General features: G+C 34.4%; 1 protein-coding gene across 4 annotated transcripts in view; it reads right to left on the reverse strand.

Moving 5' to 3' along the window:
• The window catches only part of LOC110111384 (putative elongation factor TypA-like SVR3, chloroplastic), a 95,524-nt gene extending 78,441 nt beyond the window's left edge, over positions 1-17,083 (reverse strand). Inside the window, exons 1-5 of one of the 4 annotated variants that reach the window (XM_020843225.2) lie at positions 16,255-16,636; positions 15,477-15,632; positions 15,102-15,339; positions 14,863-14,979; positions 12,849-12,965 (exon numbers count right to left, since the gene is read on the reverse strand). In XM_020843225.2, the coding sequence (XP_020698884.1) occupies positions 12,849-12,965; positions 14,863-14,979; positions 15,102-15,104 (237 nt within the window). In that variant the 5' untranslated portion in view covers positions 15,105-15,339; positions 15,477-15,632; positions 16,255-16,636. Of the gene's footprint in view, positions 1-12,776; positions 12,966-14,862; positions 14,980-15,101; positions 15,340-15,472; positions 15,633-16,254 lie in introns of those variants that run through there. The other 3 variants (XR_003703057.1, XR_003703056.1, XR_002304858.2) reach the window with 3 other exon arrangements.
• Positions 17,084-17,447: the final 364 nt, after the last annotated feature.

Here is a 17,447-nt window from a genome sequence, read left to right on the forward strand (position 1 = left end):
TATTCTAAAGGAAAGAAAACTTGATTAAACTAGTATGGCGACACAAATGATATTTTTATGCATTTTATTTTCTTTTATTTATTTGCCCCTGGTAATTTGAATTGATCTTAAGAAAATACCAAGCAAGAACAACCAAACTAGAAGATCGAAGAATGCATTTCCATTTCTTCTACCTTCTTAATATACATTTCTTTTCAAAAACAACGTCATCTATGTTGGAAGAAGCATAAGGATCAGTATGCAATTATGCTTCAATTCTTGCAACCACTTTCTAATATTGTTTGACCAATTGTTTGCCAAATATAATATAATAAAAAATGAAAAGAGTTAGGAGCTAAAATTGTTGCCAAAAATACCATATAAATAGTATTAGAGAATGATTTTGAAGACCATGAGTTGTATTATAAATTTATCATATTAACCTATGTAGAGTTTGTAATTTCCTTTGCACAAGAAGCAAAGAAAAGTGTGCTACGAGGATACTATATAGGGTTAAGCATAAGGCTCATAGCGCAGATGATACCAATCTTAGCATTTCCTACAACAAAAAGCTAAAGTATGCGTGTCAGGTGTGATTATCTACAGGGGATATGGTCAAATCATTTTCATAATTGAGGGGGTTGAAATAGATTATATCCAGATTCAACAAAATTTAGAACTAATGTAAGTTGTGTTTGGCAATAAGCAAAATCTAATACTTAAACAAAGAGCAAAAAAGAACAAAGCAGAAAAAAAAGATCAATGCACGTCTAATCAAGTTTGGTGTCACAAATGACATTGTCTACCATTAGCACGTCTAGTCCTAAGGAACAGAACAATCCAAACCTAAATTAAAAGAAAATTGTATTAAACTAGTTTGGAGCCACAAATGGCATTGTACACGACTAGCACGTCTAATCCTACAAAAAGGAAGAATTCTAACCTAAAGGAAAAGAATATAAGATTAAATTAGGATGGTACATTAAGGGCATTGTCCAACACTAGCACTTTTATCCAAGGAAACAAAGAAAACTATCCTAAAAGAAAAGATAATTGAGTTAAAATTAGGATGGTACCACTAAATGCATTATCCCCAACTAGCACATTTAATCCTAAGGAAAGGAAAAATCCTAACCTAAAATAAATAAATGGAGTAAACTAGGATAGTGCCATAAAGCGCGTTAATCAACCATAGCTCATCAAATTCTATGGAAAGAAAAAATCCAAACCTAAACAAAAGAAAACTGAATTGAAATAAGATTGTACCACGAAGGAAATTATCCACCACTAGTACGTCTAATCCTAAGGAAATGAAGAATCCTAACCTAAAGGAAAAGAATTTTGAATTAAACTTGGAAGGTGAAATGAAGGGCATTGTCCACCGCTAACATGTCTAATCCTACGAAAAAGAAGAATCTTAACCTAAAGGAAAAGAATATTGGATTAAACTAGTATGGTGCCACAAAGGGCATCATTGTCCGCCACTAGCACGTCTAATCCTAATGAAAAAAAGAATCCTAACCTAAAGGAAAAGATAATTGGATTAAAACTAGAATTGTGCCACGAAGGACGTTATCATTGATGTAGACAAAGGGGGGGTCAACACTAGTCGAAAATAAATCAAATTTTGGCTTCCCTTGAGTCTAGTAGTTTATCATATTTGAGCTGAAATTTTAGTTCATTTATGAGCTGGACTTTAGTTCATTTATTGAACTAAGGGTTAACTCATTATGAGCTAACATTTTAGTTCATTTATTATCTTTTAATTAGTGTCTTTTATGCTTTTTATGTTAGTATTTATGTTTGTCTCTTGGAATTCCAAACCGGCCTTTGGAATTCCAAGATTTTCTTTTCCCCATGAGGTGGCCCTTTGGCTTCCTCCTTGGCTTTTCGTATTTTGCATTTTGCCCCATGGAATTCTGGCCGGCCGCTGGTTTTTCTGTGCCTGGGCTCTTTTTTGAGGCCATGGCCCCTTGGCTCCCGCGCGGCCTCCTTGGCTCCCGCGGTGGCTGTTTCAGTTCTTGGGGCTGATTTCCGTGAGCAAGGGGGGGGGTTAGATTTAGGTGTTTTAATGCTTGTAATGTTTAGGTTATTGTTATAATTAATGTAATATTTCTTTTGGACTTCCCCTTTCATACTTATATATATGGGGGGTATTGTAATGTTTGAAGAAGTGAATGTGATATGTGATTTTTGGAAAAAAAAATCTTTGTTAACCTGTGGGTTTCTTGGAAATCCTGCGGGCTCTTTCCACCCTTCTTTCTCATCCCCTTCGGAAATCCTGCGGGCTCTTTCCACCCTTTCTTCTCGGAATTCTAATCTCTTTCGTCTCTCCGCAAGTGCCACTCCACCTGTATCCCTCTTCTCTAAGTGCAACAACTTTAGGGTGTCATCATTTTGTCTCGAGTCGAGTTTGTGCTTTTAATTTCTTTTTATTTCTCAATTTGAAATGTAAGAGTTTGTTCGTCCCTCTTCCTCATCTTTAGTCAATTTCGTACGTAGAAGTCCGTCGTGTCTTTTGTGATCAAAGAATATAGGGTCCCTATATTTTTTGCTCGCATCATTTTGGTATCAGAGCAAGTTAGGAAGTCCTAGGATTTAGTTGTCAAATTTTATTTTGGTTGTCAAGTTTTGTTTTGTCAAGTCTGAGTTTGTCGAGTTTGTCAAAAAGTCTTATTTTGTGTCTTTAAGTTTTTTAGATTGAGTCTTGTAATTTTTTATTGAGTCAAAAAATGGAAAATATTAAAAGTATGGCTACATTCCTGGAAGAATGCGATCAACATAATCTTGATGTCCCATTTCCATTGGACAGATGGTTACCTACAGAAGGAGATTCTACTGACCCACTTCAAAATCGACTCTACAAACTGCAATATCACATGTTCCTATGTGATCAAAAATTTGAGAAGTACAAAAGGTATCTGCAACAGCAATTTGAAAAAGAACAGGAAGAAATTCTGAAAAGGTTTGGTGAAAAACTCAATGAGATCGATGAACAGTATGCACCGCCTCAAGAGAATCATCAACCAATTCATCAGGAGCTGAATTCGCAAGAAGGGGAGTCTGATGTAGACAAAGGGGAGGTCAACACTAGTCCAAAATAAATTAAATTTTGGCTTCCCTTGAGTCTAGTAGTTTATTATATTTGAGCTGAACTTTTAGTTCATTTATGAGCTGGACTTTAATTCATTTATTAAACTAAGGTTAGCTCATTATGAGCTAACATTTTAGTTCATTTATTATCTTAATTAGTGTCTTTTATTCTTTTTATGTTAGTATTTATGTTTGTCTCTTGGAATTCCAAACTGGCCTTTGGAATTCCAAGATTTTCTTTTCCATGTGAGGTGGCCCTTTGGCTTCCTCCTTGGCTTTTCGTATTTTGCATTTTGCCCCATGGATTTCTGGCGGGCCGCTGGTTTTTTCGTGCTTGGGCTCTTTCCCGAGGCCATGGCCCCTTGGCTCCTGCGTGGCCTCCTTGGCTCCCGCGGTGGCTGTTTCGGTTCCTGGTTTGGGGCTGATTTCCGTGAGCAATGGGGGGGGAGAATTTAGGTGTTTTAATGCTTGTGATGTTTAGGTTATTGTTATAATTAATATAATATGTCTTTTGGTCTTCCCCTTACATACGTATATATATGTGGGGGGTATTGTAATGTTTGAAGTAGTGAATGTGATATTTGATTTTTGGAAAAAAAATCTTTGTTAACCTGTGGGTTGCTTGGAAATCCTGCGGGCTCTTTCCACCCTTCTTTCTCATCCCCTCCGGAAATCCTGCGGGCTCTTTCCACCATTTCTTCTCGGGCTTTTAATCTCTTTCGTCTCTCCGCAAGTGCCACTCCACCTGTATCCCTCTTCTCTAAGTGCAGCAACTTTAGGGTGTCGTCATTTTGTCTCGAGTCGAGTTTGTGTTTTTAATTTCTTTTTATTTCTTAATTTGAAATGTAAGACTTTGTTCATCCCTTTTCCTCATCTTTAGTCAATTTCGTCCGTAGAAGTCCGTCGTATCTTTTGTGATCGAAGAAAATAGGGTCCCTATATTTTTTGCTCGCATCAATCATCCCCCACTAGCACCTTTAATTCTAAGGAAAAAAAAAAGAAAAATCATAACCTAAAAAAAAAAAAAGATTAAATTAGGATAGTGCCATGAAGTGCATTATTCACCCCTAGCATGTCTAATCCTAAGGAAAGTAAGAACTCAAAACTAAAGGAAATAAAACTGAATTAAACTAGGATGGTACCATGAAGGGCATTGTCGACCACTAGCACGTCTAGTACTAAGGAAAGAAAGAATCATAACCTAAAAGAAAAGAAAATTAAATTAAACTAGTATGGTGCAATGAAGGGCATTGTACACTACTAACAAATCTAATCCTATAGAAAAGAAGAATCCAAACATAAAGGAAAAGAAAATATAATTAAAATAGGATGGAACCACGAAGGGCATTGTCCACCACTAGCACGTTTAGTCCTAAGGAAAGGAATAATCCTAACTTAAAGGAAAAGAAAATTAAATTAAACTGGGATGGTGCCACAAAGGGCGTTATCCACCACACGTATGTCTAATCCTATGGAAAGGAAGAATCCTAACCTAATAGAAAAGAAGCTGAATTAAAATAAGGATGGTGCCACGAAGGGCATTATCCATCACTAGCACTTTTAATACTAAGAAAAGATAAAATCCTAAACTATAAGAAAAAAATGTATTAAACAATGACGGTGCCATGAAGTGCGTTATCCACCACTAGAACGTCTAGTCCTACAGACGGGATGAATCCTAACAAAAAAGAAAAGAAAATGTGATAAAACTAGGATGGTGCCATGAAGGCTGTTATCCACCACTATCACAACATATCCTAAGAAAAGGAATAATCCCAAAATAAAGGAAATGATAATTGGATTAAAATAAGATTGTACCACGAAGGGTGTTGTCCACTACAAGCGCGTCTAATCCCAGGGAAAGGAAAAATCATAACCTAAAGAAAAATTAAACTAGATTAAACTAGGATGGTGTCCACCCCTAGCATGTCTAATCCTACGGAAAGGAAAAAACCTTAACCTTAAAAAAAATATTAGAATAAACTAGGATGGTGCCACGAATTACATTATCCATCACTAACATGTCTAATCCTAAGGAACGGAACAATCCAAGCCTAAATGAAAAGAAAATTGTAATAAACTAGTATGGTGCCCCGAATGGCATTGTACACGACTAGCACGTATAATCCTATAAAAAGGAAGAATCCTAACCTAAAGGAAAAGAAATCGTGATAAAACTAGGATGGTGACACGAAAGGCGTTATTCACCACTAGCACGTCATATCCTAAGCAAAGGAATAATATTAAAATAAAGGAAAAGAAAACTGGATTAAACTAAGATGGTGCCACGAATGGTGTTGTCCACAACCAGCGCGACTTATCCTAAGGAAAGGAAAAAATTCTAGATTAAAGGAAAAGAAAACTACATTAAACTAAGATGGTGTCCACCTCTAGCATGTTTACTCATATATAAATGAAAAATCATAACCTGAAGAAAAAAAAAAACTAGAATAAACTAGGATAGGGCCACGAAGGGCATTATCCACCACTAGCACATCTAATCCTAAGAAATGAAACAATCCAAACCTAAATGAAAAGAAAATTGTATAAAATTAGTATGGTGTCACGAATGGCATTGTAGACGACTAGCACGTCTAATCCTATGAAAAAGAAGAATCTGAACATAAAGGAAAAGAAATCTTGATAAAAATAGGATGGTGCCACGAAGGGCATTATTTACCACTAGCACGTCATATCCTAAGGAAATGAATCCCAAAATAAAGGTAATGAAAACTGAATTAAACTAAGATGGTATCACGAAGGGTGTTGTCCACTATTAGCGTGTCTAATTCTAAGGAAAGAAAAATTTCTAACCTAAATGAAAAGAAAGCTGGATTAAACTAGGATGATGTCCACCTCTAGCATGTCTAATCCTACAGAAAGGAAAAACCTTAACCTAAAGAAAAAAATAAGCTAGAATAAACTAGGATGGTGCCACGAAGAGCATTATACACCACAAGTGCATCTAATTTTAAGGAAAGGAAAATCTTAACGTAAAGGAAAAAAATTGGAATAAATTAAGAAGGTGCAAATAGGGCGTTATTTACCACTAGCATGTCATTATCTACCACTAGCATGTTTAATCTTAAGGAAAGGAATAATCATAGCCAAAAGAAAAATAAATTCGATTAAACTAGGATAATTCCACGAAAGGCGTTATCCACCACTAGCACATCTAATTCTAAGGAAATGTAAAATCCTAATCAAAAGGAAAAGAAAACTAGATTAAACTAGTATGGTGTCTCGAAGGGTGTTGTATATAACTAATACGTCTAATCCTACGGAAAGGAAGAATTCTAACATAAAGAAAAAAAAACTAGATTAAACTAGGATCGTGCCACGAAGGGCATTGTACACCCCTAGAACGTCTAATCCTATGGAAAGGTAGAATACTAACCTAAAGAAAAAGAAAATTAGATTAAAATATGATGGTGCCACGAAGGGCGTTATCCACCAATTAAACATCTAATCTTTAGGAAAGAAAGAAAGTTAACTTAAAAGAAAAAAAGGATTAAACTATGATAGTACCACGAAGTGCATTATCCACTACTTGCACATATAATTCTAAGGAAAGATAAAATGTTAACTTGAAGGGAAAGAAAATTGTATTAAAACAAGGATGGTGATACGAATATTTTTATGCACCACTAGCATGTTTAATCCTGATATAAGGAAATTCATAACCTAAAGGAAAAGAAAACTGGATTAAACTAAGATGGTGCCACGAAAGGGCATTATACACTACTAGCACGTCTAATAATAAGAAACGGAAGAAAACTGAATCAAACTACTATAGTTCCACGAAGGCTGTTAAACATGACTAGCACGTTTAACACTACAAGAAGAAAGAATCCTAACCTAAAGGAAAAGAATATTAGATTAAACTAGGCTGATGCCACAAAGGTTATTGTCCACCAATAGCACGTCTATGCCTAAAGAAAAAAAAGAGTACTAACCTCAAGGAAAATATAATTGTATTAAAACTAGGATGGTTCCACGAAGGGTGTTATCTCCCACTAGCACCATTAATCCTAAGGAAAAGAAAAAATCCTAACCTAAAGGAAAAAATTTGGATTAAACTAACATAGTGCCACGAAGCGCGTTATCCACCCCTAGCTCGTTTAATCCGACAAAAAGAAAGAATCTTAACCTAAAGGAAAAGAAATCGTGATAAAACAAGAAAGGTGCCAAGAAGGGCATTATCCACCATTAACTTTTCAAATCCTAATGAAAGGAACAATCCAAACCTAAATGAAAAGTTAGTGGTGGATAATGCCTAACCTATAAAACAGGATGGTGCTAAAAAGGATTTTATCTGCCTAAAAGAAAATTAAAGGACTTAATACAAAGGAAATGAAATATCTTGACCTAAAGGAAAATTAAACTGGATTAAAGTTACGATGGTGTCAAGAAGAACATTATCCACCACTAGTACGTCTAATCATATGGAAAGAAAAATAATAATCTAAAGGAAAAGAAAATTGAACTAAACTAGGATAGTGTCACAAAGGGCATTATTAACCACTAGCACGTCAAATCCTAAGAAAATGAAGAATCCAAACCTAAAATAAAGAAAAACTATAATAAACAAGAATGGTGCCACGAAGGGCATCGTCCACCACTAGCACGTCTAATCCTATGGAAAGGAAGAATCCTCACCTAAAGGAAAAGAATATTAGTTTTAAACTTGGATGGTGTCATGAAGGATGTTATCCACCACTAGCACGTCTAATCCTGAGAAAAGGAAGAGCCCTAACCTAAAGAAAAAAGAAACTTGACTAAAACAAGGTTGGTGCCACTAAGGGCATTATCCACATGCATATCTAATCATAAGGAAAGGAAAAACCCTAAACTAAAGGAAAATAAAATTTGATTAAACTATGATATTGCCTCGAAGGGCGTTATCCTCCACCATCATTTCTAATTCCAAGGAAAGAAATAATTCTACCATAAAGGAAAAGAATATTGGATTAAAGTATGATGGTGCCACGAAAGGCATTTCATCCACAAGCATGTCTAATGTTATGAAAAAGATAATTCTAACCTAATGGAAAAGAAAATTGGATTAAAGTATGATATTGCCACGAAGGGCGTTATCAATCACTAGCACAACTAATCCTAAAGAATAGAAGAATCCCAACTTAAAAGAAAAAAAAAACTAGATTAAATTAAAACGGTGCCAGAAAGGGCATTTTTCTACCACTAGCACATCTAATCCTAATGCAAGAAAGTATTCTAATTTAAATGAAAAGAAAACTTAGTTAAATTAGTATGGTGCCACATAGGACATTGTACACGAATAGAATATTGAAGGGTGTTGTCCACCCCTATAACGTCTACTCCTATGGAAAGGTAGAGTCCTAATCTACATAAAAGAAAATTGGATTAAAGTAGAACGGTGTCACAAAGGGCATTATGCATGACTTAAACATATAAACTTTAGGAAAGTAAAAATGTTAACCTAAAAGAAAGGAAAACTGGATTAAATTAGGATGGTACGACAAATTTCATTATCCACCACTAGCACATACAATTCTAAGGAAAGATGGAATGCTAACCTAAAATAAAAGAAAATTGTATTAAAATTATGATGGTGCTATAGGCACTACTAGCATGTATAATCCTGAGGTAAGGAAAATCCTAACCTAAAGCAAAAGAAAATTAGATTAAACTAGGTTGGTGTCATGAAGGACATTATCCACTACTAACACTTCTAATACTAAGGAACGGAAGAATACTAACCTAAATGAAAAGAAAACTAGATTAAATTAGTATGGTTCCACGAAGGGTATTGTCCACCACTAGCATGTCTAATCCTAAGAAAAAAAAGAATCTTAAAAGGAAAATATAACTGGATTAAAACTAGGATTATGGCACGAATGGCATTATCCCCCACTAGCACCTTTAATCCTAAGGAAAAGAAAAATCCTAACCTAAAGGAAAAAAAAATTGGATTCAGCTAAGATGGTGCCAAAAAGGGCATTATCCACCACTAGCATGTCAAATCCTAAGGAACATAAGAATCCTAACCTAAATGAAAAGAAATCTGGTTTAAACTATTATTGTTCCACGAAGGGCGTTGTACACGACTAGCACGTCTAATCCTATGAAAAGGAAGAATCATAACCTAAGAGAAAAGAATATTGGATTAAACTAGGATGGTGCCACGAATGGCAATGTCCACCACTAGCACGTTTAATCCTAAGGAAAAAAGGAATCCTAACCTAAAAGAAAAAATAATTGGATTAAAATTAGGATGGAGCCATGAAGAGCGTTATCCACCCCTAGCACTTTTAATCCTACAGAAAGGAAAAATCCTAACCTAAAAGAGAAAAAATATTGTATAATAAAAATGAAGAACCCTAACTTAAAAGAAAAAGAGAACTAGATTATACTAGTATGGTGTCAGAAAGGGCATTGTCCGCCACTAGCACATCTATTCCTAAGAAAAGGAAGAATTCTAACAATCTAACCTAAATGAAAAGAAAACTGAATTAAACTAGTATGGTGCCATGAAGGATATTATGCACAACTAGAACGTCTAATCCTACGAAAAGGAAGAATCCTAACCTAAAGGAAAAGAAAACTGGGTTTACTTTTAGTGTTCTCCTTTTGAAGGTAATGGATGATTAATTGAAAACTTTATTTCTCTTGTTTGAATTCTCATGAAAGCTTGAGATATTGGAGTGAGATCCCTAGGAGAGGGAGAATTGTTCAACACCCACCAACCTAGATGAGTCGGGTTTGTGGTTTTACCTTCTATCTCTTTCTTTCCTCTCTTTATCACCACCGGCCATACCTTCTTTCCATCACCTTGTCCAAAATTTCATCAACACCAAACCCCTTCTTCATCCCTACCAAATTCTCTAAACCACCTCCACCTAGTCGCCGGTTCCCTTACCCGAGCCCCATTCAAGCTGTCGGTCCTAGCCCCTTGCCTACTCATGGATTTACTTCCTAATTTTGATAGTCATAATTTAGATAGATTTTGAATTCAAATTCACCCAATTTAAAATCTTTCCTAAATTATAAAATCTATTTTGCGAAAGTTTCCAAATCTTTCCTTATTGGATTTTAAATTATTTTAGAATGAATTATTTCTTTCCAAATCTAATCATCAAAATTAAGGAAGCATTAAAGCCTCCTTAATTTCCCCCATCCCCATAAAGTCGTCGGCCCCCTCTCTCTACCCGCCTCTCCTCTCTCTCTCTCTAATCCCCTCTCTCTCTACATTAACACCTCTCTCCTCTCTAGGAATTAAATTCAAATTTGATTCCTAATTGCCCCCCCAAATTAAAAATCTGAAATTTATTTTAGGTTTTTAATTAATTATTTCCCTCTTAAACTACTTCTCCTTTTCCAACCTGAAGTAAAGTTTCTCAAACCACCTTCCCTTGGCCGGTTACCTCTCTTACCTCCTCCTGCTTGGATTTTGAGAGAACTCCCTCTCTCTCTCAAAAGGTAAACAATAACGGAAACCAAGAGACTAGTCCTCCCGCACCTCAACGCTACAAGTTCAATGTGTGGCCGATCCGAAACTTGATTACGAACTCACCTATGACGAGCAAGGATTTGTTTGCATCCTACATTCGACCTTCTTCGACGTTAATCCGTGCATCGATTATACCATAGAAGAGTACGTATGGTCAAGGCTATTGAAGAGCAACTTTGAATCGTTCAGTGGAGGATTACAACCGATCCTTAATGAAGGTCTTCTAATCTTCCTCTTCCTGTATTTCCTTAGCTTAACCCTCTTTCTTGGGATTTGATTTTAGTCATGATGATCGTGTTCTCCTAATTCTGCCAAGCTTAGTAAACGAAGTTAATTGAGTGCACTTCATTTGTTTCTAATCTTATTGTTAGATTAGGGATTTTCGTTGAAAGCTATTATATTTACATAATGTTGATTTCCTATGTTATTTTGTTGATTCAAAGCTCTTGATGTGAAACTTGGCCTAAACGAAAGTGACCGCTCTTACGTTTTATTTTATCATATTTTATTTACTAATAGTTCTAATTGTTATCATTCTAATCAATAAATCGTGCAAGTTCTTTTCAAGTAATTTGCATGCATTGTAGTCCTACATCAAATAGTTTTTATATTGTATAAATAAATAAATAAATAAAATATTAAATACTATTACATCCATATCATGGGTCTCAAGAAACAAAGTTATTTCCTAATATCTATTTTACATTCTGATAGATCTCCTTGCTTGCAAAATCTCTTTAGTTGCTAAACCATAAAACCAAGTATACTTAAATTGCATACCCAGGTGCTCTCACAATCCCGCTGATACAAGATTTGAAAAGAAATTAACGCACACGGTTTCATTCCTGAATTTGCAAAGAGGTGATTTTCCTACCTCATATGACCCTCATAAGTGGAATCCTAAGGACTTAGTATTGCCTAATCATAGAAAAATTTGAAACCTTAAGGTCCTTGGGTGACCCTACTTTGGAGCCAACGCTAGACCTTCTTAAGTCCATTGAAAGCCTTATCAACTTTTTACATACTAATTTGTATTAGGTTGAAGCCAAACCCAAAAGTACCCCTAGGTAGGACCTTAGGTTAAGATGAATAATCCATGGTCTAGTTGATCCTAAATTTACTTAGAAGCCACCCAAGGACCCTAGGACATTTCCTAATGACCTAAGATTGGTAGTGGACTACCTTAGGTCAATTAATTCAACTCTAAATTAAACCTTTAAAAAATAAAACTACACCCAAAATACCCTAAAAACCCTAGCAGATCTTTTCTATAGTAGCATTAGTTGCACAAAACCAAGCAAAGCATGTGACAGTTAGGCTAAAAATGCTGGTGACTTCTACTAATGACCTAATAGACCTTAAGCATAAAATTCTCTTTAGAGCAGAGCAAATCCAATACTACTCTAATTTAGAAAGCAGGTTTTCTCAAGATAACATGCCAGTTATTCAATTCAGGACAATATATAAAATAATGAGATAAATTATACAATGATCTTAAAAAATTGCATGGCATTGGCTCTAAAGAATATACATAAAGATAAAAGCTTTTTAATGCAAATCATTCCAAGCCATCAGTTTTTTCTATCAAGATTATCACAAAAACCATGTGTCATGTCCCATTTTACATATAAGCATGTTCATTTTATGTTTCATATTTAGTTTATATAATAAATACATATTAAGTTCTTCCTTATTATTCAAGCATTTTGGGCATGGTTTCAGATACCTTCACATCTAAAAAAGGCTATGGTATTGTATTTTCATTATGCTTTGAATGAAAACCTTTAGTTGCTCACCAAACCTACTCATTTCTCTCTCACACACACATATTCCCTCACCCTTTCTCTCTTTTAAAATCCCATCTGGACCTTTCCTCTTCTCCTCTTCCCGAAGTTACAAGGCTTTTCCACTTAGTCTAAAAAATAATTCAAGAAAATCATTGTTATTTGCATTTTTGCTGCAGGACAGTCATGCCGAGCAGAATATGCAGATCATTATGTAATGCAAAAATAAAATTCCAACTAAACAAATTATAAAGCAAACTTTTGCAACGTGGGTTCATGAATGTAGTTTACTAAAAGGTCCATATTCTTAAATTATGACATTCAAAAATAGTGTATTAATTATATGGATATTTATTAGCATATTTCTGCAAGTTGAATTTCAATATGTAGACTTCATTAAAAATTTGAAGTTGTAGAGAATTCATCAGTTGAAGTTGCATGAACCAAGCGATTTCACTAGAAATTAAAATTTTGTGTTCATAGTCGAGAAGGATTACCACCTCAAGTCCACTCCAAGGATGTTTTCCAGTAAACAATACAATGATAGTAAAACCCATGCTCCAAATATCAACAGCAAAATCATAACCAACATCCTTGTTCATTGTAGCTTGTACAACCTGCATAATTAGGTGGAGCGAAACTTCAGATGATAAAGATAGCATATTCTAGAATAAACAATTAAAATGGTGAAACAATAATTCTCCTGGAGCTTTACCAGGATTATCAATGTCAATAAAAAAAGTAATAGACACAGAAGTTGTTTTTGCTCATTATAAGGGGAACAGCTCTCCTCCCATAACTAACAAACCAACCAACAAGGCAACAATAATAGAAACCCAACAATCTCAAGGTCAATAAACAGGACGCATACAATTAAGAATTACGAGTAAATATTGGAAATAAATCAATCAATTTTGTAACCATAGAAAGTTAAGTTATTATACCAAGGGAATGTTTTTGTGATAACACGGATACACCGTAAAGAAATGAGTTTTCTTACCAAAAAAGCCTTGTAATTCTAATCAACATATAAAGGACAGACTAAGATGATGGCTTTCAATTTTTTTTTTTTCGACAAAGGTAACCATTTATATCAGGAACTAAAATGGACAGTGGAATGCTTCTCAATTCTTTCATAAAAATTACACCAACAATTTAGAGTATTCCCTCCAATCTCATCACATGCCTAGGTTGTCCCAACAATACCATGTCCCAATAGCAATGCCTCGCAAAACTTGACCTCCCTCAAAGAAATAGCAATGCAAACTTCTTGATATATAAACCACAACAGTATTAAGATTAATATTTGGGCTATCCGGTGCTCAAAATGGAAAAAGCCCAAAATAAAAACCCAACTATTTGTCTACGGACAATCTAGTTCCAAAATATTACATTTCTCACATTTAATCTATTGACTATACAAATAATCCAAAATATTTTCTTAAAGAAAAAATTGGGATCACATTTGTGTAGGCAAGGGACAAATTTATGATAATCTTGACCGCGGAAGCTAGGTTGCTCATTAGGGTTTCTAAACGGGTCAACCGGGTCAGTTTAGAATTGTCAGGTCAACCCGAACCCGACCCGATTTTTAAAATGTGTTGACTTTACTAACTCGAACCCAACACGTATGTCAAATGGGTTGACCCGAACCCGGAATTTTTCGAGTCGAGTTCAGGTCGGGTTTTGGGTCGTGTCAAATATTGACACCCCTAATGGCAAGGTCACAAAAGAGATTGCAACCAACGTTTTTTCATAGGTGTGTAATGTGGGTCGCAGCAGGTTTTGGTGGTCACAGATTAACAAAATGTCACAATGAGGTTGGAGGTCGCAACTAAGGTTGTAGGTGGAGGTGCGGGACGCATGCAACTATGAGATTGAGCAAAGAGAAAAAGCAAAGCATTGCTAAACAATGTATTCTAAATTGACCTAATTCTGGAGATTTCAAAATACAGCAAAAATGAATTATTTGGTGAGTTTCAAACTCTCGAAAAAAATGCTTAGAATTTACCTTACTCTCAACCAAGCATTCTACATCATGACACCCATCCTTTTAAAATGCAATACACTTAAAATATTCCCAACCAAGCAATCCCTAAACGAAGGACTAAATGAACAATAATTATAGAGTAAAAGATGACAATATTATCAATTTATCATTGATCCTATTCAAATTCAAGTAATAAGAAATCCATAGTAATAAAAGTTATAAGGAAATTGGAAGAATTTGATATGAGAAATAAGGAGTGATCTAGTTGATGCCAGAACTTCAACGTCATCTACTAACAGTGCAAGAAAAAAAAAATAGCATTGCATGAATGTTTACTTTGATTCAACACTAAAGTTTGTAGACTTGTGGTTTGTGACCAGTAAAATTTTACATGTCAATCCATACTTTGGAAGAATTTTTTTCATAAAAAAAACTGGAAAAGCATTGTAAGGGTGACTATGTTTTTGGAATTTCAAATGCATCATGTAAATTATTAAATTTCATTTATCATGAAAGAATTATACCTCCTGACCAACAAAGGAAGAAATATTGATGGAGAAAGACATTTTTACTGTCAGTTCCTCCACTTTGATGGTGGGCAGTGCGTTCCCAGAGCTTTTATCAGCTATTGTTTCTCCAATCTGCATAAACATGAGAATAATAATAAGCTATCCTCCACATGACACGTTTCCATAGAAAAAGCTCATAGATATGCAGACTCAAAAAAATACAACTACAGGTTGGGTCCCGGTGGACTGCTTACCATTATATCATTTATTCAACAAATGGAACAAATATCTCCAGCCTCCACATTCTCAGTTGGGACCCTGCTGAAGTTCTGATAAACAAAAAGTTCACTGACTTTTGCCAGTCTACATGTTTAATCTGATGTGCAAACCTACAATCACAGAATTTTCATGAACTAAAAACTGGATATTTTCTACATAAAGTTGTCCGTATCCATATGCACTCTTCCCTCCTTCCAAATGCCGATCCTTCCACTGGAACATTTACATATATAAATAAACATGCATGAAAAGATGTTCACCTTTAACAATATATCATCATTATCATTTTCCATAGATTTCTTTTCTCCTATTGTTCTAAACATTAAATGAAGAGATGGATTCTTACTTACAAAAGCATTAAATAGAAGATGGGAAGGGAAGCTGATTTGACCAAGCATGGATGATATTTTCCAAGTCCTTATCTAGATAGAGATAATTTCCATTTCCCGCCTTCTTCGAGCAAATCATAAGCTTTGCACTGCGCTTTAGTAAAGGAAAAAACCAACCTGTTGCAATTAAAGCCAAGAGATTTACAACAACCTTAGCAGTTGCTTATTACTTAAATAGGAAAAGTTATATTCCCAAGTGCAAAAGCCATGCTTTAATTAACTTGCTTCGCACTTAGAAGATAGTAATTGATGCAATGAAACCTTATGTAAAAGAAGAGTTTGGCAAATATAAATATCATATAAATAATTACAAATATATTGATCGAAATATTAATGAGTTTCTAAAAATGTCTATCAAATTACCCAAATAAGAAGAAAATGAACAACTAAGCAATGAAAATTTGGGTATTGCTTATGGAGAAGCTGTAATTCCTTGCGAAAAAACTCATCTCTAAGGAAAGCTTGTTGAGCTCGAACTGTTACCAGTTTCTCTTGACATTGAGTATTAATCTCATTCAGGCTTCATTTGAGATGACTTTTTTATTACTTCTTAAAGCAGAGTTTAATACAAAAATTTTAATTTTTAATTAAAACACTTTTAAAAGGAAATAAAAAAAGTCATCACAAACAAAGCTTTATCTCTCCAACAACGTAACAAGACGATAATAAAAATCAAATTAAATGCAAGATGAATTTTCTGTTGCGAAAAAATAAAAAATAAAAATGTTATCAAATTTACCTCTATGCTGAGTATTTTCCTTGAAATCAGCTTCTTCTTGTTCTTTGGTCAGTTTCATAATGTATTCAAGGAATTTCTCTTCAAGTCCCTCAAATGTTGAGGGATGATTGATCTCGTCATAGCCAACTTCTTTATTATCAATTGGATCTCTAACCATTTGTTTCTCCAATCCAATTTGGGAGTCTGGTCTTTGATCTTGGTATGCAGATCGAGAAGAATCGCTTACTTGACATAAATCTCAAATTTTTACTCTCCTTGAGCTTTATAAGCCAATAAGGGAACAGCTTTCCTAAGCTAGATAAATGAAATGAATATCATAAGAACGTTTTGTATGATAAGGTTCCCAAAAAGAAAAAGCCAGGATCATAAAGTTGATTCTAGAAAGTTATAAAATGAAAATTGCAATAGCGGACACAGAGATGAACACCACAAGGATTATAGCAATATTAAGGATCAATGGATAAAACATTAGCAGGAAACAATGGAGCATTCTCTTCACAATCTACAGAAATAAAACTGTCACAAAAAATTTCTAGAAAAAATTTCATTATTGGAATTAAAAATAAGCAAAGATTTTAGAAAGGAAAATTATTTCCATAATTAACATTAAATTGCATTTCAAATTCAATTAATTAGATCAATACTATGACCTTTAGATGATTTACGAAAGGAACATTTAAATTGTGATTTTTTTACACAGAAATTACTTGGAAAGTATGGGGAGAGTCTTTCAAAATTATAAAACAAAAAAATATGCATGGTTAACATGATTTTCAAGTATTACAAGATTTCTATGATGATTTTGAAACACAGACTATGCAGAATAGAATCTGCTTCCATAGTAAAATTGTTCAACTCAATAGAAATCTTTGATTTATCATATTTTTTCATAGAAACATGTCAATTTCATTTCTTGGGAAAAAATTTTCAAAAAACCGAGTTAAATTCTTTCAAGGGAAGGAGACATAGAGGGCAACAAATTAAGCACAGGAGTAGCAATGAAAATAAAATAATTGATTGATAGACATTGCTAGAAGAATCAGGTAATTAAGAACAAGATTGACATCAAGAAAGCCTCTGCAGTTTAAAAGGAAATAAATGTGATAGAAAATGAATTGAAAATCTTGTCCTTGGTTCACAAATCAAAAAGAGTCTTTTTATCAAAATATATGAAAAACTGAATTTTTCTCATC

This window comes from Dendrobium catenatum, unplaced genomic scaffold, assembly GCF_001605985.2.
Source record: "Dendrobium catenatum unplaced genomic scaffold, ASM160598v2 fragScaff_scaffold_1586, whole genome shotgun sequence".
In the NCBI taxonomy this organism is placed as follows: Eukaryota; Viridiplantae; Streptophyta; class Magnoliopsida; order Asparagales; family Orchidaceae; genus Dendrobium; species Dendrobium catenatum.